This window comes from Pleurodeles waltl, chromosome 4_1 (genome assembly GCF_031143425.1).
Source record: "Pleurodeles waltl isolate 20211129_DDA chromosome 4_1, aPleWal1.hap1.20221129, whole genome shotgun sequence".
NCBI lineage: Eukaryota > Metazoa > Chordata > Amphibia > Caudata > Salamandridae > Pleurodeles > Pleurodeles waltl.
The window spans coordinates 840,258,879-840,284,043 of NC_090442.1; the positions used below are offsets into that span (position 1 = coordinate 840,258,879).

General features: G+C 44.1%; 1 protein-coding gene across 1 annotated transcript in view; it reads left to right on the forward strand.

The window, feature by feature from the left end:
* The first annotated feature begins 1,306 nt into the window (after positions 1–1,306).
* LOC138288216 (lysozyme C-like) overlaps positions 1,307–25,165 on the forward strand; it is a 103,228-nt gene continuing 79,369 nt past the window's right edge. The window contains exons 1-2 of the mRNA XM_069229597.1: positions 1,307–1,535; positions 22,066–22,230. Of these exons, the coding sequence (XP_069085698.1) occupies positions 1,397–1,535; positions 22,066–22,230 (304 nt within the window). The 5' untranslated portion in view covers positions 1,307–1,396. The remainder of the gene's footprint in view (positions 1,536–22,065; positions 22,231–25,165) is intronic.

Below are 25,165 nucleotides of genomic sequence, written 5' to 3' on the forward strand. Positions count from 1 at the left end.
GTGCTAGGCCTACCCACACAAGTGAGGTACCATTTGTATCGGGAGACTTGGGGGAACAGAGAATAGCAAAACAAGTGTTATTGCCCCTTGTCTTTCTCTACATTTTTTCCTTCTAAATGTAAGGCAGTGTGTAAAAAAGACATCTATTTGAGAAATGCCCTGTAATTCACATGCTAGATTGGGCACCCCGGAATTCAGAGATGTGCAAATAACCATTGCTTCTCAACACCTAATCTTGTGGCCATTTTGGAAATACAAAGGTTTTCTTGATACCTATCTTCACTTTTTATATTTCAGCAAATGAATTGCTGTATACCCGGTATAGAATAAAAACCCATTTCAAGGTGCAGCTCATTTAATGGCTCTGGGTACCTAGAGTTCTTGATGAAGCTACAAGCCCTATATATCCCCGCAACCAGAAGAGTCCAACTGAGGTAACGGTATATTGCTTTAAAAAATCTGACATCGCAGGAAAAAGTTACAGAGTAAAACGTGGAGAAAAATTGCTGTTTTTTTCACCTCAATTTCAATATTTTTTTATTTCAGCTGTTATTTTCTGTAGGAAACAGTTGTAGGATCTACACAAATGACCCCTTGCTGAATTCAAAATTTGGTCTACTTTCCAGAAATGTTTAGCTTTCTGGGATCCAGCACTGGTTTCCCACCCATTTTGGTCAGTAACTGGAAGGAGGATGAAAGCACAAAAAATAGTAAAAATGGGGTATGTCCCAGTAAAATGTCAAAATAGTATTGAAAAATTGGGTTTTTCAATTCAAGTCTGCCTGTTCCTGAAAGCTGGGAAGATGGTGATCTTGCCACCGCAAACCCTTTGTTGATACCATTTTCAGGGAAAAAACCACGAGCTGCCTTCTGCAGCCCTTTTTCCCATTTTCTTTTTTAAAGAAAAACAAAAATGTCACTGTATTTTGGCTAATTTCTTGGTTTCCTTCAGGGGAACCCACATAGTCTGGGTACCTCTAGAATCCCTAGGATGTTGGAAAAAAAGGACGCAAATTTGGCGTGGGTAGCTTGTGTGAACAAAAAGTTATGAGGGCCTAAGCGCTGCCCTAAATAGCCAAAAAAAGGCTCGGCACAGGAGGGGGAAAAGGCCTGGCAGCGAAGGGGGTAACTATGTAGTCCGTTCCACTCTGATAAGATTCCCAGTTATGCTTCTTAGGATGCGTCCATTCTGCCCCAGTCCCCCTCCCACAACAAACATGAAATATGAGTAACGATAATAATGCTTGGTGAGAGAGTACGAGACAAGGAAGTGGTAAATGACTGTAGAGGAGGTGGAGTTCCGTATTGAAGAACTCAAAAGGAAGTGCAAACGGTAAATCTCAGTAGCCGGAAACAGACTCCCAAGAGGTCGTATTTGCGCGCCCCTGGACCAAGGATGCTGCCCCTGATACTGATCCTGGGCCTTTGCCTCACCATTCCAGCAGCGCATGGAAAAATCTTTGAGCGGTGTGAGCTGGCAAGCACCATGAAGAGGATGGGGCTCGATGGATACAGAGGATACAGCCTTCCAAACTGTAAGTATCCTCCGCATGGTTCGGAATCAGACCCGTCGTGCTGCAGCGAAGCCACTAGGAGATCCCCCAGCCTTTAAAATTGGTTGGGTTACAGAAATTGCAATATAGGAGTGATTTGTTCTGAGAAACGTTTACGATACTGCAGTTGTTTCAGTAAAGAGAAGTTGTTCCTCTTTGTTTTCAATTTTCCATTTATTCAATTCCTTATACATGCTTTAACTGCACGGTGTGAATAGGACATTTAGGATTTTTTTTCTTTACATCTAACAGTAAAACAGGTTATGTTTGAGGTCCAGCGGGGATCATGTGGCATAACTTTTAATTATATTGTGTGCTTTTGTCATCACAGAGTCTGTGAGAGCGACTCTAGCGTTATTGTTAAGTGCAGTTAATACCGGAAGAGCTTTTATAATGATAATAATAATATTTTATTTAAGATTGTGCCATCAAAAAGACTGCTTGGTGTGCCTCCCCCACTACAATTCCGTTTTTAAATTTGCTCGTCGATGGTTGTACTACTGAATATATATTGACCAATTACTCCCCCTTCCTCTCATTAACAGGGACTTGGCGCTATGCAATGCAAATCCATTTCTAGATACCACTTTTTTAACAGAATTTTATAGTTTTCAACATATTAAATCGTTGACTGTGTGATTACATCAATTATTGCGACATAGAAGGCATATGGTGTACCAGTGCTATTATATCATTCGGAATACGTTGGAAAACTCAAGTATTCACAGATCAGTCAGTTTTCAGTGTTTAATTATGATTCAAACCCCACACAGTTAGTTATGAAACATTCACTCCCTTCATCCCCCCCACCCACCCCTCCCAGTTTGTACAGGAAAAGTTTGACAAAAGCCGTTCCTGGGTTAAGGGGCGCCGTCATACAGGCTTGTGCAAACAACCCTAAGCTTTCAGCGCCCATCTCATACATTCATCTGGTTACTAGTCATCTCCCAGGGTTTGATCTATAAGTATGGAGTTATCAGGGGAATCAGTGACTCTATGCACTGTATGCACATGCATTTCACCAGAGTGTCCCAAGCTCTGGCCTTATCCACCGTGGTGCCCCCTTCTCATCTCCAGGAATATGATTGCATCTTCATATCCCGCCCATAGCAGTAGGGTCTCTCTCTACTTATGGATTTGGGGTCTAATAGTGGCCTTCCATTTTATTGTTATCTCACGTTTTGCCAATATCAGGACAAGATCTATGAATTTGTGTTTAGTGGGATGGTGGAAGTCTCCCAGTACACATGCTAGTGGACTTCACAGCCACATCCGTTCTGTCACTTCATTTATGCAGGCCACCACCCTGTCCCAGAAGTCACATAGAGCAGGGCAGTCCCACACCATATGGACCATTTCTAAACCTCTATCTCCACATCTAGGGTATGCCACATCCAGCACGCTGAATGTACGTCTAATTTTCCCTGGAGTAAGGTATGATCTATGTAGAAAATAAAAGTTGATTAACTTAAATCTAGCATTTTGGGAAACCTTATATGAATGATTCAATATTGTGGACCAGCTTGAATCGGAGATAGGGATCCCTAGATCTTCCTCCCACTTCCGTTGTAGGTCTCCTAGGGGCAAGTTGATATCTGCTCCTATCACTTGGTAGAGGAGGCTGACCGCTCTACTCCTACCGGTCATGGTCCAGGGGACTTAACTGCTGAATTGAGCAGGGGCTTCCAATAGTGCGGTGCGCCAGTGGCCTCTAATGGTTGCCACTACCGCTCGATGGAGCAAGATCTGTCCCCAGGGTAATTCATATTGGTTGGATAGCGATTTGGAAGGGTATCACCCTGGTACTCGTCTCCTACTCTGGTAATTCCCAGCTCCACCCAATCATAAATCCTCTATAATGCTCCATTGTCACTCTTCGTGGCCAGGCATTGCACTGGCGAATAAGGTCAGTGGAATTGAGTATGCTGCAAGCAGCGCCACCAGGAATGTCTTACAGTGTGTATTTCCCAGGGCACCCCAGCATAAGGTGTGTGGGGATCAAGAGGAGTTGGGAGAGCAGCAAAAGTTCAGGCACGCCAATCGGCACAACCTGTGGGGGATGTATGTGAGTGTCTAGCCATTAGTTGAACCATGGAACCTGGGCAGCCAGGTGATATGCTTTGAAGTCAGGTGCCGCCGGGGTGTTGTCTGAGGTGGTCCTTCACAGTTTAGCTAATGCCAACCGGTGTCTCCCCGCTCCCCAGATCAGTTCCACCAACATGTGTCCATTTCAGCGAACATTTTGCGGAGGATAACAAGGGGCAGTGTAGTGAAAAAATGAAGCAGGTGGGGGAGCGTCCCCATATTCGACCTATATTGGAGTGTAACTCTCTAATCACTGCACCTATGTTGCCATCTAGGACATTTCACCTGTCAAGATGCATTCTAACTCCTAAATACTTCGTGCAGGAGACTTCCCATGACAATCCATGCAATTTGTGCAGGATAGGCATGTTGTGCGTAAGTGGAACAATTAGTGACTTCTGCCAGTTAATGCAGAGACTTGAATGGGTTCCAAATTGCCTCAGCAAGGAAATCGCCCCAAGTGGGTCCACTTTTTGTTTTTCAAAAAGAGGAGCAAATCGTCTACATAGAGAGCTTTTTTATGGGACAGTCCAGTCCAGAGTAGTGGTTCCCCATTCATGCTCCCCTGGCCTGTGGCTTGATCACAATTACGAACAGTAATGGGGAGAGAGGACAACCCTGCCCTGTGCCCCTGACTACTGTATACTTGTGGGATATCACCTCTCCGCTTCGTACCCATGCAGTAGGGTTGGTATATAGCAACTTGGTCAACTGGCTGAAACCCCCACCTAGCCCCATTCTATCCAGTACTCAGTATAAGTAGTCCCACCGGAGGCATAAAATGCCTTCTTGATGTCAATCAGTACAATCACTGCTCCATCCTCCTCCGATGGGTGTGTCTCCATGATCGATAATAATCGACGGACATTTAAGGCTGTATTGTGCCCAGCTTTGAAGCCACACTGATCAGTAAGTGTGCACATATGTGGGAGAAGGCAAGTGGCCAAGATGCACCTCAATATCTTGAAGTCCATATTTAATAATGATAACAGTCAATAGGAACACACATACTGAGGGGACCTGCCCAGCTTTAAAATGGGATCACTAGCTCCTCCCTGGTTGTAGGTGGAAGTCTACCAGCTTCTCGAGCAGAGTCATATATATCAACAGGTTTGAGGGCCAATTCGTCTAGGTACATGGTGTAGAATTCCACTGGGAACCCATCGGTCCCTGGAACTTTGCCCAGGCCATGGTTTTAATAGGTGTATGGATCTCTTGGAGGGTGATGAGACCTTCTTCAGGGTTTCTAAGACGCCAATCTGGACTCAGAGGATGCTCTCTGTGCCAATCTAACACTATCATGATCAGGTTGTGATACTATCGTGGAAAGGAGATATTTCTCATGACGTACGTGTCCCTGTACCTCAGGGGAACACAGAAAGGTGTCCAACCGGACATGTAAATCATGCATCCCTGAGAAGAAAGAAAAGTCTTGCTGTCCAGGGTGCAGCTGCCTCCAGGAGTCTACAAGGCCCCACCTCTGTTGCCAATCTCTAAAGACCCTAGCTGTTCTGAGCACTGGGGAGTTGGCCAGAGGTGGGTGGGTGCGGTCCATGACTGGGTCGGCCATGTTCTTGTAGACCCTGCCCCATGGGAGAGGTTGGATTAGGTGTAGAGCCAGATTTCCAGATAAGTCTGCAAAGAACCCTCCTGTTCGTGTTGGGCACATAGATCCCCACTATGGTCAGGTCATGCCTGGCTAATCTGGCAGATATTGATCCTTCCAGGTCTGGGTGGGGAGATGCTTTTTAGCTGGGTGGGGAGGTGAAAACCTTTTTCATGCTATCATATGCAACTCTAAGGAGAGCTGGAAATAACATGGCGTATTTAATACCCAACTTACGAAGACGCTTTTTAGCTTCATTGAAGAATGCATGTTGTAACTGCATGTCCCCAATGAAGTCGGGAAATATCATCACTTTTCTATTTTCAACCTTTATTTCCCCTTTGTTTTGGGCCTGAGTGAGGATGTGATCCCGATCTTTAAAATGAAGAACCTTGGCAACTACAGATCTGGGGCCTGCTCTGGGCTACGTAGGCCATGCAGGCACCCAGTGTATGTGTTCAAGCATGAAGAAAGGGGAGAGGCTCTTTGGAGCTATTTCAATGCAGAACCATGTTTCGAGGTACAAGGTCATTTCTGTGCTTGGCCCCTCAATGCATCCAGGTAGTCCAGTTATGTGTATATTGCTCCTTCTGGCCCTGTGTCTTCTGCTCGTATTTCTAAAGTCTTTACATGATGTTCCATTGTGGCCATTGTCTCTCACAGGGTAGGGTCTTCTGGGGGTACATCTCCTATTATGTGCTCCGCAGTAGTTACTCATTCCGTCAGCCGTTTGTGGTCATCCCTCAGGAGGCCCAAGGTGTCTATCTTGAGTTTGAGCGCCTCACATGATGCCACGGTGGTGTGCAATATTGTGTTTAGTGTTGCTCCCATTTGCTTGTCTTGGGCACCATGGTCATTTAGTCCGATACATTGGGTATAGGTTCTTGGGAAAGGGGCTGGGTCGTTCGATTCCTTTGACCTTGTAGGTGTACCCGTGGTGACGCTGGCCCTCCAGGTAGTGGGCTCCGGTGCTGCATGCAGAGCATTATCTTTCGGGGGTTCCACTCCAACACACCCCGCAATCCACCAGGGGGAAGAGCTCCCAGTGTATGCTGTAGCTTCTATTCCTTGGTTCTGGGTCAAAGGGAGAGTTGCCATTTAGAGGCAACACAATACAGCATGTGTAGCAAGGGTCTCCCCGCACTATTTGTATCACCCACAACGCTCAGTTCACAGCACTGCAGGTTATTCCTTTGGGGTCGAGGAAGTGGAAAATCACCAGAAGGCCCCATGGATCATTAATTTTCTGGCGGGGGGTCTCAGGTGCACGGTAGTGAGCACACTTTATGTATTAGCACTCGCCCCAGTGGTTGTTTAGATTAATATGCTCCACATATCTCCACAAAGCTTAGGGCTTTATGGGGTTCTGCACCACACCGATCAACTCCTGCAGTGTGGCAAAAGGGGAGCCCGACCTGAAGCAATATAGCCTCCCTCATGCCAGTGTTCCATCTTACAGCTCCAATCTCTTCCAACAAGGTGTGCCACAAGTTCTGGGGGGCCACTGGTCCCTCCGTCGAGGTGCTCGGTTGTAGCTGGGAGTCTCCCTTTCGCCCCACAGCTGTTGCGGTCATGGTGCCAGGTGCTCATTGGTTACGGAGCCACTAATCATGTGGCTTTGTCCTCTCGCCTTGCACACATGAGGGAGGCTCGAGCAGCAATGCATAGCCTCCCTCGGTCGTACGGTGCAGATTGCTTTCACTGCAGGGGAGAGGACCTCGCATTCCGGTCACTATGTCTCCCAGGCGCACCAATTCACTTACTTGGATCCCGTGGTCTGGGCCCTCTCAGGGACGCTGCCAATACCTCAAGGCCACCCCCACCCGGTTATTCTGCTCCTGCGCTCTTTGCATTTCTCGGGGGAGTCTTGGTAGGCTCACTGCAGCTGGCACCGCTCCTGAGGTCCCACTTGTGGGGTCGGGCCGCTTCAGTTCTGCCGACACTCAGAGAGCGCGGTTAGGGCAGTGCTGCTCTGCCGTTTTGTTCAGCAGCCATGCCCATTTAAATTTGCTCTGGTTCAGCATGGACTTCGTGGCCGCAGGTCAGGGGGCACCTAGGGGTCACTTCTAGGTGTTTCTCAGGGGCTCAGATCAGCTGGGTGACTCAGGATGGCATAGCATGGTGAAGCTCAGCCGTAGCACCATAGTTGAACGTCCTACTTCATTAGCGTTAGTCTACACCCGTCGATTTGTCTAAGCAAAAACCTTCCAGGCAAAAGTGGATCAATGCTGCACAGTTACTGGTAAAAGCTGCTAAAGGAGGGTAAAGTATTTGCAGAGGAACAGACTGGGCAACTGATGGGCTCTGAGGAGTGCACTGTGAAGTGTTCTCTAAGGAGGTCGCCGTAAGTGGCCCAAGAGTGGCACAGTAGCAGACCTCAAAATATATGTGCAGGATCTGTTCGTGGATGTCATTTAAGGGCCCCTAAGGATCGCTACTGCAACCCCTGGCTTGCTCCTTGCGACTCCTAGCACTGTTGTTGCGACCGCTGCCCACAGAGGTAGCAAAATCAGTTTCATTAACACAGTGGCTTCCACTCTCTTTGTTTTTCTCTCAATTTTTATTACACTTATAGTGACTGATGTTTCATTTTTCACTATTAGTGTAATTAAATAATGGAGTACAATTAGCTGGGAAACATAACCTTCCTTGGCAGCTGTGGTAAGCAAAAATGATTTTTAATGTATGTTGTTTGCTTCCTTCGGTGTGATTGTGTGTTTACACGAGAGAGTGTGTGTATGTTTTTATGTGTAAGCATAAGTGTGTGTGAGTGAAACTGATGTCAAAGGGCATGTGATGTCACTTCTGCTACTCCTGGCAGTTTGGTGAATTGACTTTCATGGATCTGTGTAGTTACCTTTACTTTTTACATCCTGACCCTTTCCCTTTAAAAAAGTTAAAAAAATATATAGATATCCTGCTGCTTGGTGACAATGGCCCTCATTATGAGTTTGGTGGGTGGCAGAGGCCGCCCTCCAAACTCAAACCGTCGAGAGTCCGTCTGTGCGTTCCAAACACCTTTGGCCCTATTTGGAGTTCATCGCAGGGCCAGCGTGCAGAAACAGTGTTTCTGCGGTGAACAGGGCCTTAACACTGCAGCCAGCTCGTAATCGAACCGGCGGCAATGTGGCGGTGCAGCGGGTGCAGCAGCACCTGTCGCGCATTCCACTGCTATAATTCAGGCAGTGGAATGCTCAACGGGTCTGTGCATGGGGGCCCCTGCACTGCCCATGCCAGGTGCAGGGGCCCCCATGGTGCCACAGACACCCCCATTCCGCCAGCCTTTCCATGGTGGTGGAACTGCCATGGAAAGGCGGGCAGTATGGGGACTCATAATCCAGAGGGCAGCGCTGCCCTGGCAGATTACATCCGCCGGGACCGCCAGGCTGCCAGCAACCAGGCGGTGTCGGCGGGCTGACCATGGCGGCTCCGCCACAGTTGTAATGTGGCAGGCAGAACGCCACAACCGAAGCAGTCTGACCGCCACAATGCGTCTGGCGGTCTCAAGACCGCCAGACTCATAATGAGGGCCAATATTAGAAACTACTTCCTTAGCAGTTAATTTCAGAAACTTATGTGCTGGTACGGCACCCCTAATGTATTTGTCATTCACATCATAGACCCAACCCTTTGTATTTACACACCCTTAGTTTATGTTTTTTCTCCACTGAACCATTTGGCTCAGAATCAGCTTCCTCTGCACTCAGCAAAATCTAATCGGAGGTCCCTGCCACAATACCACTTTAACTTTTTAGATTCCTTTTGTCTGCTTTATTTTGCTTTAGCCAATTATTTCCTCCGGTTGGTGAGCTTATGAAATAGAGCTCCAGAATTAAGCAATACATGTTGTGTCACTCTCTGAGTGAAGCAATTCAAACACAAAAAACAAATAACCTGGGGCAGCAATCCAGTGCAGCCTGTACTCTGTGGTACATTTAGTATGCGGTCTCTCTAGAAACCCCTATCTTGTATAAAATATATATTTGTAAAGAGCAAGTTCACCCTAAGGGGTATCTTGGCACTGAACTAACAGATGTTTAGAGTTACCCAACTCAGTATGCCTCATGTTATCAACCTTGGAAAGATGATATGCTAAGTGAACCCACCAGGATTCAAATCTGTGGCCATGAGATCAAAAACAGATTCCAAGAGTGGATGTATTAGTCCAGTGAGGCACCAGACCTGGAATGCTAAGTAAGGGTGCACAGATCCTAGAGGAGTCCTACTCTTTCTTTACTAGGAATGCTAATGAGGATGTAAGTACAGGGTCTCAGAGTACCATTTTGACGAATGAGATAGTGAGGCTTCACCCTTCCTAGGCCACAAGGTGTCCCCTACTCTGGTTCTACACAAGTGTTGTAAGTGTTTTTAGGGAAGATGAAAGTACCTGGTTGCAAGACTATTTATTTCTTGGTACCAGACAACTTCTTCCAGCCAGTCCATGTTGTTCCTGTCCAAGGATGTAGGGGCCCTACAGGAACTAAAACCTCTCTGACACTAGAGACTAAGTTCAATCAAGGCCTGCTTCTCTTGGGAACTCCATTCGCAAGCTTCTCATTCTGGCCGCAGGGCTGCATATCAGTTGCCAATTGTACAATCTGCTTCACTGGGTGCAGGTCAAAGGGTCCAGTTCAAACTTCAGTCCAGAGACCCTTGAGCTTTGCACCTGAGAGTGAAAGCCAGCTTTTTCCATCGGATGCATCTGCCACAGTCACAGTCTCATCAAGAGTAAGGCCTCCTCTGCTGACCACATAAGGCAGAAACACTATGGGGCCAATTCACAAAGGTAAACGTAGATGTTTGGTCTAAACTTAGTTGAAGACAGCCTCGAGTGTGGACGTAAAGATGCTTCTCGTAAATGCCCTTAGTGAATTACCACGAATCGTAAACTTAGACGTTTGGTCTAAGTTTAGACCAAACGTTTAAGTTTACCTTTGTAAGTTGGGCCCAATGTTTCCTGGATCCCAGGGCCCTAAAGAGCACTGATGCAACCTTTATAGTGGCGCATTGTGATCTCCACAAGCTTCCTGCTGAAGTCTCCAAAAGAGTCCGCAAGAACCGTTAGGTGAGAAACTATAAGGCTGTGTAACTCCCTCTCATGTTTCTGTGTAAGGAAGGAGACTATGCAGTGATGCAGCAGATATAGTCCACCTCTAGGGACTGATTTTTGTATACGTATCGCTGTATTATTTAATTTTTATGTTTCTCTTCACTGTTATCCATTGATTTAACATCTGGGTGTGGTCTGATAGAACATCTAGTGTGCCACAGCCTAGCAGTCTGGGGAACATGATGTATTCTGCTAACTGCAGCATTATAAAATGGGCAATGTATGCCGCGCAAAAGCTGGATGAAAGACTTCAAAATGTGATAGCTGTCACAAAATGGAACTTGAAAATGAAGTTTTCAGAGTGTGTTGACTGAAGAATTAGGAACATTTGTTATTATTTATAACTCCATAGTTGACTAGATGGGGAATTCTGGAAGACTACTGCGTGTGCTTACAGGGGCCCTTTTGTACTGTTCTACACATGCAAATATAATTATAATGCAATACAATGTTCTACTTGGACCACTAGTGAGTTTAGCACAAGTGCATAATAGGAGTGTTATGAAAGCTTGCAAAGTACAGTATGCTAACCCATGCATTGTGAACACTAGTGCCTTGAAAGTTGTACCAACATGGTTTATGGCCCGAGACTGAAAGTGTTTGGCTTATTTGTGCAATGATGGGTTTTTCTATGCGTCAACCTTGAAATGCACTGAATCCATACATGGAATCCCATACCTTTGTTAACCTTAAGGACCTGTTGCCAACTTTCCATTTTATTGCAAAGACCTTGGTTCAACTGGGCCTGGAAGTACTATCTTGCCTTCTAGGGGTTGCACCTCACATGGTTAGAATGCTCTACCAATGTGGTGAGGGATGTTCTGATGAAGCATGCTGCCTCCTGGATGGGTGAGGGCCCTCGCCCTTTAAATAACATACTTTTCCATGAGATATTGCACAAGGTTTAACTATTTTTGATTCCCTCCCCGGGCACCCAAAGTTTATGGTACTAAGTTGAAGGGTAGGATGAGCTCAGGTTCTACTTTTTCCGTCCTTCCCTCTGCTAGGGTATTCGAGTGTCAGGAACTTACATCATTTAGTTTTCCCACATTGAGGTTCCTTGCTCAGTTGAAGGCATCATTCGAATCCTCACTCACCAGCAGTTCAGCTCAATTTGCCAGCAGGTTCTGGTTTGGTTGAAAAATATGCCAGATGTGGTGCAGGGAACAGACTAAGCTACGACCAAGATCGAATAACTAAACAATACCTTTTGTAATTTTTGTCCCACTGTTTGATGGTGACATTATGGGGTAGAATAATGTACTTATTCAAATGAATGACATTGCTTACTTGCAAAGGCCTGTTTGCTGATATAGGTAAAACGAGAAAAGCCTGCACCTGTTTGTTGAAATAGATTTAATGAAGAAAGCCTGCACAGCTCTCCCTTGTGCTCCACAGTTTATTAAGACGTCCCACATCAGCAAAACTCAAAATGCACCCTAAGAAGTATGCAAAAATGTGCACCTTTGCCATTCTCTAGAGACAGACTAAAGTATATAAATAGTGATGGATGGAATGCTGGAATGCAGCCATTGGTAATTACTTGGGGTGCTTCCCACTCCATTATTATTTTTGAAACATTATACCACCTCAGTTTATACATACCCATATGCAAATCAGCTTTGACCCTGCTCCAATGGAACCAGCCCTGATGAAAAGCCAAGCCGGGTCATCCCTTGACTGAACAGAAGCAACCTGGCGCCTGTTTTAGCCTAGTTAGGGCTCATGAGCCAGATATAGTTTGTTTCTAGTAACACAGTATGCATGGGACCCACTTGTGTGCATATCCTTTCCACTTAAGATGACAAACCTAAGTATAGAAAAAAAAGTATGGCTGTAATGCTTGGATTAAGCTCAACCAGTGGTAATTTCTTGGGGCTGCATCCATGTCCTGCGATATTTAGCACACCATGAACCTCAGTGTGTACCCAGCCAAATGCAAATCAGTCTTGAACTTGCTCCAATGGGAACAGTCCAGTCTGAACTGCCAAGCCATGTTCTCCCTGAACCGGAAGACAACCCAGGATCGGTTTCGCCCTACTTATGAGCTTATCAATCAGGTATAGCTTGGAACCAGTGAGACAATTTGCACCGGGCTCACTTCTCAGCATATCCATTACACTTAGGGCGACACACTAAAGAATACAAAAGAGTGATGGATGGAATGCTGGATATAATCTCAGCCCCAGGTAGTTATTCGGCCGCATACCAGTCCATCGTTATTTTGCACATCATGCCCCCTCAGCTTGGACCCGACACTTGTAAATCAGTCATAACCCAAGCTGGGTCGAAACTGAGGTGGCATAGTGTGCAAAATAACATGGGTGGAGATGCGGCCCAGGTAATTAACAGTGGCTGAGTTTAATTCAAGCATTCCATCCATCACTTTCTGCATACTTTAGTGTTCTTAAGACAGGGCAGCCCTCTATAAACCATGTGTCACCTGACCGCATCTCCTTCAGACATTTTGAACATTAATGTTTTTGTAACCTTATCGCCTGTAGGGTCAGCCCCAGATCCGACATTGCAGGTCACAGTAAGGGCAGTCTGAAGGCTCTGGTACCTCTGACAAATGATATGTAATGTGCACCGATTCCTGGTGCACGGGGGTCCTCAGTTTGGACCACCTAGTTCCCTCCGACCCAGATTCTTTTATGCCCAGACTTAAGGCTGACCTTCTGTTATTGCTTGTACTGCGATGTACTTCTTAGATTCTGTTTGAAAATGAACGACGTGAATGTTAAAAAAAAATAAAGAGTGCTAAAAGTATTTCTTTGTAAAATTATTTATTTGCCCTATCCTCATAGTGACTTTCACATAAATGCAGCCATGCAAAAGTGATGTCTTATTATCATTAGGAAATACAGTGCCAATCCTTAACAATCCATCCCAGGAGTGATGTTTATTTAATGCATTCACTTGCCTTTTGTTTTGAAAACCAGAACCTCTCCAGTATTAGGAAACTGAAAACTAGACAACTAGGCACTTGTTCTGTAAATGAAGTAGAAAGAGGAACTGGTTTGTTCTGCTTTCTGTTCTGCTTTCTCTTAACCTGATAACCGCTTCTTGGCAGCCGTATTTTCTTTCAGAACCTAAATGAACAGTAGAGGACAAACTAAAACACACGTAGGCGCGCCTGAACACGGCGTTGGTCGTCATGGATGCAAAACAAGAACTACTGCTAAAAGCAAATCACATGAGGCCTCCGTGCTCACCGCAAATAAGGAAGTGTTCAGACCGACAAGGAATTCCTTTGAAATATGGGAGTGTTCTGTGCAGGTCAGCACCATCGGTGAAAATGCATTTGAAGGTGGTGGTGCTGCTGAATTTGGACACCATAGCGGTTTGCTATTTGGAAATTATCCACAAAATCTTCGGTCGTGCTTGATTCCTGGACCTTGTGGGGCTTTTGGCCAAAGTCTGTATCCTCCTCATAGCAGAGGCGGACACTGCAATCCATATGCTTGTTGAGCAGCACCATATGATGATTGCGATTGAAAGAAGCAATGCAGTTCTCATCACGACCAACCCAAAGCTCACTTAGCTTGTTGGATGCAGGTGGATTTTGGTAGCTAGGATATACTTTGGGTGAGTGTACATCAAAGTGATGCAGCGCTATTCAGGCACTCTTTACCATGCAAAACCGTAACTGGTCAGGAAGAACCGAAGCTTCCTGGGAGGAATTTTCACAAGAATTGTTTTTGTTGGTCAGCATTTCGCACTAGTGAACAGGAAAGCGTACTAGCCTGGTTCACCAAGGAAAAGTCCTAATACCTGCAGACTTTGGGGTGAATTAGATTTTGGCAGATGCAGGACAGATTCAAGGCATCCACCAAAAAATGGTGAATATTTTGCCTGCTCTATTTAGAGGGCAGATGCATGTATTCGCTCTAAATAGAGTTTATGTAAACCAATGCACTCTAGGACAGGCGGAATTTACACCATTGTTTTGGCAGATGTCCTGCATTCGCCAGTCTCAAAATAATCCTTTTTATGTTTTAGAAACTGTTACATTCTCATCCGGATTGCCAAGTCCTCTTGCAATATCATAAGTAGAATAATCTTTTACATAAAGCATATTTAATAATCTATAATTATGACAAAATTATTTTAGAACTTAATTTGAGTCGCCTGTACCACGAGGAATTTTAAAGCAGGCGTTAAAAGAGGGCACACCATTGTTTACAATGGGCCCCTATGTACAGGCCAGGGTTAGCACCAATATTGTTTAGCGCATGAACAGTATATCAATAGTGTCCAAAATGTTGACTCTATTGCCCCCTACCCTGTGCCATGGTGCGCCGTACCTTAGATACGTGGCACACATGGTGGCGGAAGGGGGCGCTAAGGAGTGCAAGAAAAATTATTCTCAAAAGGTGTTATGTCGCAGATGTTTTTTATGTGATCTGTAGTCTATATGGATGACAAAGAACTTGACTTAAACTGTGCCACATGCATCTGGACTATGTTCGGAAAGGAGTGATTTTCCCAAAATAATTCCTTGAGAATTCAATGAATATATACCTTTTAGGTTTATGAGTCACATCAGTCCTCATTGTTTCTCTGGGAACTAGTCCATGAAATATAATAATTTTGCTGCTATCACCTGCCACTTTTCTTAGAAAGGATGTTGCCTTTGTTATGCAAAGAGAGGGAAGAGTGAGGCAAAGGCTCCATTTCCCAGAGTATGTTTCATTTGGTCCCAAGAGCAGAAGGAAGAATGCCAGAAGATTCCAATGAGCTGACATCTCTTAGAAAAAATGCTTTTGTTCCCGCTTGGAAGAAATAAGAGCTAAGGATCACCCCTGGTTTGGAAATGGCCACTCCGCTTCATTTACATTTGGCTGCGAGAATATGTGGTTAAAATCAGATTCTGACCCGTAGTGTATTATCTCTAACCTCAAAAAGAAGCTCAGGATTACACCCCTTTTGTAATGGTCTCTGTTCCATCAAACTTTGTTGGTAAATGGTTAGGGGGCATTGATCTTTACATTCATAGGGCAGAACTATTCTCAGCCACAAGCTTGTATGTGAAAATGCACTTTGTAAATATTCCCTCAGCATCTTTTACAAACATGCATTAGCAAATCCAACAGGTCAATCAATCAGTTTTTGTAAAGCATGGCTACTCTCACCCCTGAAGGTCTTAAGGCATGGGGGTGCCTCATCCGAAGAGCCCTGTCTTGAGGTTCTTCCTGAAGATGGTGACTGACGGGCTTTGTCTGAGGGGAGAGAACGGGAGGGTTGTGCCTTTTGGCTTTGGCAGTGAATTTTCCAATAATGCTAAATATTGCAAAATGAAAAAAAAAATTATTGCTGATACTGAACAGCATCAGTAAAAAAAAAAAAAAAAGCCTCACTACGTTGATGTATATGCAAGCATGCGTCTGACTTCATGCATGCATACATCATGATTTATGAACAGGCAAACATCATGATGTGGTCATTTCAGGATGTTATCATTATAAGATGGCGGACGTCAGTCTAGAAACAATACATATCAAAAAGGCGTGCAAAACTGCAGTTAAGGAAAGAAGCAGTTCAATAGCAATTTGCAGATGTTAGGCCCTCGTGAACAAAAAAATTGTAAATAAAAAAAACAAGAAGTGGAGGAGCGAGAGGGCAATGGAGGTGCATACAGCAGGGGAAACTAGAGTTATTTTGTTTGTTCAGTGCCTACTGTTCAGCACAGAAAGTGAATGTTGCCTATTGTTCTAGCTTAAGGTGTTAAAAACTTATATGAAACCAATATTGCCTGAAACAAATCAAGTTTCAATCCTCTAGTTTTTGCTGCAGTAAAAATAATATTATGTATTAGCTCATACACAAAAAGCATATACATTTAGCGCAGTAATTGTATTATTAGTTATTTTTTTCTTGGTTCTCTGAGATGCCTGCAAATTTAAGATGATATGCATTTGCGTCTGTACAGTTCAGACCATTAGAGTAATTGTGCAGTCACTCCTTCAGATTTCATTGTGCTGTGTCCTTGCGTCTTGTTCTTTGATCTTGATCAAATGATATAGTCTAAAAAAGCACACTTTCCTTGTTGTAATTGTGTTTATAGCTGGTTTCAAATACCTTGTTGCATAGTTATTTTTTATATGTGCACATATGTCATTGGGTTTATTTACATGTGGTTTTATGGTCTCTGTCCCAAAATACACTTTAGTGGTGATCATGACGCACAAAGTGACTCTGACATTGCCAGCAGTGACGGGGTGTGACAACAGGCTATGATGTCCTATTATTGTATGATACAAATATACAGGCCCAGCCCAGCGTTCACTCTGACGTTCACTGACACACAGATCGGCAGGAAAATGGTTTTGGTTCATCTCGCTGGTGGAATATTGTATAATTATAGAAATGAACACTTGGAATGCGGCATTATAGCCTCAGTATGTTAAAACGTACGCCTTCTACCCCACCGCTAACTTTTAAAATCAGGCCTACTTTTTCATGAGTATCTAAACGTGTACAAATATTTGGTTGATCAGTCACAACTCTGGTGAAAGAAACCAGATAATTCTGACCTATAAGAAAATATTTCCCCTTCTCGAACTCAGTTTTCTGTGAGGTAGATTGTGATGTATGGCAGGATATTAAGATAATTTTTTCCATAGGACATACTCTCTCATAACGAAACTGTGCACTTCCCGCCCCTTTTTACAATAAATGTTAAAACGTATTAAAAGATGAAATGTTAAATGTACCCCATAATGTTGTGCAATTTGAAATGAGTAAATGAACAATTAATCAAAAACAAAAAGTCATCTCTGAAAGGACGAGCTTCTTAAGGTAGGTTTTCTACACCACAAATCGTAGAGGAACTGTAGCCAAATATTCGAGCAAATCCTTTACACCCAGGACCTGATTTTGTCTGTTGATTCAAGCTACAGCAAAGTGTATAAGCAACCACAACATGAAAATATGCCCCAGGTTCATCTTTCGTTGCTGCAGCACAAATTGCTGAGTCCCACCATCACACCTGGCATCTCAGCGACCGACTTGGTCCTCATGTCGACCAAACCCATCCCAAATCAATGAACAAGTTGGGTTTTGCAGCAAATGCCAGGCTCTCAATACAGCTAGGGAATCGAGGCACTCTGAAAGAGACCACACCCTATGTTATGAAAAGTTTTCTTCAGCAATCCTGAAAACAGAAATCGGCAGCAGTGTTAGATGTATAAACCATTATGTGTAAGCAGTTTTAATGTCATTGATCTATTGGTCCTGGAATCCATGGTCATGTGGTGCTTCTCATGTAGAAGAAGAGCAGGCCATGGAGGTGAAGCTGGACCATGAGAGAACCGTGGCTAACGTGCCCCCAGGGCTCCAGGACGTACAGGCATTGAGGAGGGGGGCATGGAAACAGAAAGCATACACTTTCATCACCTCCCCTTTGGTGTCCACAGCTAGCCATACCTTGATGCGGGAAAACCCACATGCATGATTAACTAAACCAATTCCAGGAGGAGGGTGTAAACCCCCTCTGACACCAAAATGCAGAGATTGGAGTCAGAAGTCAGTTGCCAAACTCAAATGTTGTCCCCGGACACTATGATGCAGGGCCTTGTGCCCCAGGCAGCGACCCCCACCCTCCCATAAAATAAAGAGTTGCAGACATGGTGCAGGAGGGACCACCAGGCTCGTCATACACCTGCAGCCAGAATGGAGGTGCCCAGGAAGAGGCGACATGTACCACTAAAACTTATCCCAGAGAACCTTGTCTTATGGGAACAGCTGCTTTGATATGGATGATTCTTGTATACAGTCTGCTGCATCCTATTTTGCTACTGGTTGCCTTGAAAATGTCATATGTCATGACGAAACACATGTTGGATGTCAATGAGTTATTTGGCATATGAAGGACTTGTTTTACCTTATTGGTCTAGTCACAATCAAGACTAACAACAGAAGAAGTCTTGGGAGGGTCTGCTTCGACATCCCTGTTGGATGATCTGCAAATTGAAGATCGCTGTTTGGATTGCATTGACTTTTAGAAGTTACGGTTATTATTCAAGCTAAAGAATTCTGTATTTATATGATTTATCCTGCAAAGAAAGAGAATGCAAAATGGAGTTATCTGTACTTATATGGGCTGGTCTAATATGATTGGGGCATGTGATATGAGTGATATATTGGCTACATGGGTAATGTAGTTTTTTTGTTTATTATATTGTGATTGGCTGCTGAAATGTCTACAGTAAAAAAAAAGAGAAGCATAATCCTCGTCTCTGTGTCCTTTATAGAACTGAAAATTCTTATCTCATAAGCTAAAACATTTTTTATTCCCCCATTGACCTTTATTGAAGAAGATGCAATTTCAGATGGTGGACAGCTCAATAAAGCCATTTTGGTTTTGAAATTCGGGAGTCTCCCCCTTGAATCAGGTCTGTTGGCATGTATGCAGGTACGTGCAGTAACACCCTGTATGCCTCAACGAAGGACTACAAAATTCGCAAATTTCATAAACTGTAGGATTTCAAGGACTTAGTGTGACATACTATGCTGTTGACACATTACTCACTACTACACCCTTGACTGTCTATGTTCAAACATAATCGCTGATTGCCATAAAGCTGAGCATAAAGCAGTTTGTGCGAAAATAAGGGACAAATATATGTAAGCACGGTGGGCATACGTAGGCACGTTAGCGTCGCTTGCTGGAATTAGATGCATGCTTTATAGTGAACACACTCGTTTTGCAAATTGAATTACTGCCTCTAATATTTATTCCTCAAGTAAGACGAAGAGGACTGATTTCAGCGTGGGTCCTTCCAATACCAGTTTTGTCTCATATTGCTCTGAAGCAAGTCATCCATCCTACGTTCCCTCCTAAAATTGACGGAGCACCCTGCTAAAGAGTGACCGGTTGTTTTACTGTCGAACGGTCGTTAATTCTTATGTACAATTTCAAGTTTCTGACTGCAGAGTTCTTCTGCATTAAATGTCCGTAATTTGGCTGAAAATCTGCTTCCCTGCTGGATGAGCCATTCATAATAACTTTTAAAAAAATCACTTGTCATGCACAACGAAAGAAAGTGCATTAGTATCATCAAATAAATCATGTTTCCAGACTTCTTCATTTTAGTGATTTTTAGTCTCGGACCCCTGTCTCCTTTCCTCCACAAACCTTGAAATGCTTAGATACTTGCTGAGTGAGTTATGCTGCGGGTCACATTCTGGGGTTCATTTGAACATCTATTATTGAAACACCCGGCTCCCTTCTGGTGTCTGACCTCTGGCACTTTCTTCTCTGCCGAGATCACATCACTGTGAACTCCCATGCTGAATGGTCTACCACACTCCACCCATGGTCTAGGCCAGAAATGTAACAACTCACCCAATGAGGCTGAACCGCCGCGGTCAGAATGCCCTTGGGAGCACCGCCAGCTTGTGGCGGTGCTCCCGTGGTCGGTGACCCTGGCGGTCACCGGCCGCCAGGGTCAGAATGACCCCCTTAGTCTGCCCAGAAATAGAAAAGGGAACGCCATCATGGGAGAAAACCCTACCAGAGAGATGAACAGCATGGACGTCAGACACTCTTTTACAAGAGATTAAGCAAAGAAGCACAGTGAGCTAGGCAAAGAGCTGCTTGCGGGAGAGGTATTTATTCTCCGGCCATCTTTCTAAAAAAGGTAAAACCACATGGGGAATTGTACTGAGATGAGGCAACAGAGATGAAGATCTCCTTTTATTAGTTTAACGGTACGCACGCGATGGAAAGTGAGAGAATGCGCACAGACTCGCACATGTAGCTGGGGAAATGCCACCGGCCAAAGAATGCTTAGCTCCCGTAGTTTCGGGCTGTTATAGAACTGGGGGATATGCATACAGTAAAGTATACGTGTTCTAATTGGTCAGAGGAGTTGCAGGCACTGCGCCATAACTGAAAGTGCGATGCTTACACAGAGGAGCAACTGCTGGCATGGAAAGCAGCAGACTATTCTCAGTGGCTGTGTCAGAACTAATCCTGAATTCCAGTGATGAAAAGGAATAGCAGGTAATAGCCCTGTCAGAATGACGCATGCTACTTCAATTTGGGGACTGATGCAAGCATCAGAGGGAAGTATGACCTCAATGAATGCCTCACAGGCGAGTTAAACTTTGATGCCTACCCAGGAACATCCATATGCCTTTAGGTTAATGAGAATACAATTAGCTCTAGAGTCGGACATCGGGAAAGCTCCGTAGCAAAGGTCATTCGCCTTACACAAATCTGCACCGCTCTTGTATTCCATATGATTATACGGCAAGCACCTGCCACATAACGCATCATCTCTGGCGCAAGCTACACTGTATGGAACAGAAGTCACTAAAGTTGCAGCCTTCCATGTCTGCGCAGGAGCACATCAAGGGCCAAAGATTAACCACTTGCTTTCCAGTCACTGCTTGCGGTATTCAGGATTACATTGAAACCAGTGTACTAAAACTTCATCCAACCATCGCGAAATATGGCATTATATGAGGAAAAATCCTGCATCCTTTCACTCCCTGTCAAGGGGTGGCTCTGAAGCCTGTTGTAACAAGGCCCTAGCCCATTTACAAGTGATTCCATAAAACATAAGGCCCCTGGTATGGGCTTTCACAAGTACAATTACACAAAACTTACCATTGCTGGACAGAACAGAGCAGCTTTGAGATCACCAAATGCATTCACCTTCCTGTAGTAATTTTCCCATAATGGCATGCAGGGGCAGGTGGGCCTTAGGATCTGAAGAGGAGGGAGTGTCAGTAATCAAGCACTTTAGCAGATACATAGAAGGAGGGATGTTGAACTGCCCATTAGTCCTCAGTCTAAGGACACAGCTGGGGATGAGCACTGACCCCCTAATCGCTGCTTGCCTAGCTGATTGCACATTTGCTTAGCCATTATGCTCGGGCGTGAGCGCTTGCATCGGATACCGAGCAAAGTCAAATTATCAGTTTTAAAAATTGCCCTTCTAGTCTGCAGTGGCAGGCTGGGAGCCATTTTTTCGGTGGTGCCAAATTGGTTTAAGGCTGGAGATCCATTATTTAGGACTATTAATTGATTTATGATGTTCTTGAAGGATTTACGGTGTGTATCAATCATCGATCACTGTTATGATGATTTATGACCATCTAATGATTTATGACTTAATGCTAATAAACTGCGACCTTTTACCTCCACACAGGGTCTCAGACTCTTATTGAAAGAAGGGAGGGTGGAGGGGAGCTTCGATCAAAGGCCCACTAAGACCAGGTAGCATGTCTGGGGTGGGTTAGGATATTGTGCTGCCTGGGGAGCGGTCTTGATGTGGGCATTAATCTCTACCTTTGCCTAAGGGTAACAAGGGAAGAGAATGAGTAGGACAAACTCAAGCCTTAGAGAAATACTGTTTCTAAACCCCCTAAGCCCTGCCACAGACCCAGGTCGAACAAGTGACAGGAGGGGCGAATGAGCCAAATGGGAAATCTTTTTAGCTTCCTTCAGTGTAACCTGCTGATACAAAATGGCACACCAGGTGCACCGCTCGGTCTTACAGAAGCACAGTGTGAATGTGTAATAAGCAGTAAGCAGTGAACGATTTTCTACATTGAAATTAATAGACAACGTGCATCTTTTTTATGTAGACACCTTAAAATGGCGGCAAATCTTACATAGTCTGCCACCAAAGTCCGTAAACGTGGAGCTACTGCACAATTAAATATATTTTAACTTTTAATGTTGTACTTTTTCACAGGGGTGTGCACTGCATACTATGAAAGTAGATTCAACACAGGAGCAGTAAACTTTAATCCAGGTGACAAGAGCACAGACTACGGAATTCTCCAAATTAATAGCCGTTGGTGGTGTGAAGATGGCCGCACTCCAAAAAGTCACAATATCTGCCGCATTCCATGCAGTGGTAAGTCTAATTTTCCCCCACCAAACATTGTTTTAATCTACGGAAGTTCAAGAAAACTGCCATAACTTTTAATTTGTTGTTTCATGTGGCCAATATGAAGGCATTAAAAAATTCAGGAATTAAAAAAAACATAGAGGTTCACAATCACTATATATATATATATATATATATATATATATATATATATCTCGCAAACACACTTTCATAGCAAGAGAAGAACCACTCAAATCTCCTTATGAGTCCAAAGGTGCTTTTTAATGAAGCCTCTCCCTTTGCACTCATAAGGAGATTTGAGTGGTTCTTTTCTTGCTGGGAAAGTGTGATTGCGATATTAAGGGTAGCCGAAACCCTGATCAAATCACTGCAGACTCAGCCTCAGGATATACCGGCAAGCTGTGTTTTGGAGATATATATATATATATATATATATATATATATATATATATATATATATATACTTATATATATATATATATATATATATATAGTTCCTGCTGTTCTTCCTGATTGTGCCTTGCGGAGTCGGTGCATAGCTACGGGCGCATCCGTAATAAATCCAAAAAAGAACACAGTTCACAAATGGCACTCCAATCAGCTTTGATGTTTACTTCAATGTTTACTTAAGGCTTATACAGTTTTATCAAAATAACAAATTATCAGCTTGCGAAAAGTGACGCGTTTCGACCTATACGGTTTTCTTCATTGGCCCAAATCATTACAGAAGCCCCCCCCTATAAAATATACCATTAAACATCATAGACATGAAAGAAATCCTACATACCTCCAAACACATATACATGAATACCCCAAAATCATAATATCCAAAAATCAGAGATTGTGACCATAACCATTATACTCAAGACGTTTTATATTGGAATACTATTAACAAAACAAATACATTCAAAATGTATATTGATTACTCTAATCTAAACAAACCTCATGGTGACATCAACCCACCCATTAGTGGCCACATAATAATAGGTCCCCTCTTTTCAGTTTTTTATTTTTACAAATTTTGTGTTTTATGTTTTTATGTAGATTTTACATTTCAAATCAATTCCTATATTCATCCCGGGAGCGTCGGCCAATATTAAAAAGCAAGACAAAATTATAGAACCTCTGATGGCTCATTTACTATAATAACCAAACATAACCTTACCAATATGTAAACAGTAAACATCAAAGCTGCTTGGAGTGCCGTTTGTTAACTGTGTTGTTTTTTGGATATATATACATATATATATATATATATATATATATATATATATATATATATATATATATATACATATATATATATATATATATATATATATATATATATATGCAAACTAAAAAAGAACGCAAATCAGTCAGCCCCAAACGCGGCAGGCTGTAACAGGTTCGCGAGCCCTAGTAAATTCAGCAAATTACTTCTTAAAAAGAAGACAATGTTACAGCCACTAGTGTCACAATCGAAAAAATTAATTTAATAAAGCAGAATAAACAAAAACAGCAAAAAATAACTCTCTCTCTCTAACGCGTTTCAGGAGACATGGCTCCCTTGTTCACATATATACATTTATATATATATAAAATCACTTCTTGTTGTAACAAATCTGTAAACTGCTGGTTTGCATAGCGGATAGATGTAAAAGTATCAACTTATATACTCAGTGTTTAATTTGTAGGATAATGATTGCTGCGGCCCAAAGCTCTGCACAGAAGCCCACGGCCAGTAATGTATAACGCAGTGCGCTAAATACCAAAGCAGCATAGTCTAGTATCTACCTCAGGCCTCTTTAATACCCTACCAGACACTCATCCCACTTTACCTCACTACTGCAAGGTCCTGCTTTCTCCCTTTGTGACAGTGTTTCCATCTTTCTCTTCCTTGTTCTTTCCCCTTTGGGTCTGTTCCCTCTCTTGGCTTCCGGAAACATCTGATGAGGAGAAATAAGCACCGGTGGCCCCCACCAGCAACCACTGGCTCAGATCAAGCACTATATTTGAATGGTGTATTCATCTCTCACTTTTTTTTGCTTCTTTTCTGACTTTCCTAAATAACAAGGGCAGACCGGAAGAGATTGGGGTGGAATGTAGGTGTATATTGGGACATGCCACCCTTGAGGAAAGTGTGACTACAGAGGCATGCCCCCCCTACCTCCTATGAAGTATTACAGAATACTAGCTTAGGGCATTATGACATGCTCATTTGAAGAAGGGAGTACGCCTACATGCATGTTATGTTTCTTGTTGTATGTCTGGCTAATAGGGAAATTACAAATGGTTAGTTGCTAACCTTTAACCATGGTCTAGAGACAGTCCTGAAGAAAGGCTTGTTAGATCCATAGAGGTCACTTAGGTAAGGCTGAAACGGCTTCATAGAGAGGCTAGGAACACTATGGTGGTCATTATGAACCTGGCGGTGTGGCCCGCCATACCGACGGGAAAACCCGCCAGCTGGCACTGCGGGCCATATAATGAACCCTATGAGGGCCGCCATGTGCGGCCCTCACTCACCGCCAGGCTGCCTCCGTCAGGCAGCCTGGTGGCGGTCGGAATCATTATCCAACAGGGCAGCCGTGCTGCCCCTAGGATAATGAGCCCTAGGCCTCCAGCCTTTCCCTGGCGGGTTTCCCCACCAGGGAAATGTTGGCAGAAGGGGTGCTCCGGGGCACCCCCAGGGACTTGGCATGGGTAGTGCAGGGCCCCCTGTGCAGTGCCCCATCGGGCAGGTCACTGCCCGATTTATGCGCAGTGATCTGTGTGACAGGTGAAGCTGCACCCGCCGCACAGAGGCATTGGCAGCGGCTCCATGTGGAGCCGCTGTCAATGTCCCGGCCAGGCATTCCTCTGGGCTGGCGGGCGGAAACAATGTTTACGCCGGCCGCCCCACAGGAATGTTCATTATACGGCCGGCGGGGATCCGGGGGCACTGGCGGTCAGTAGTTTG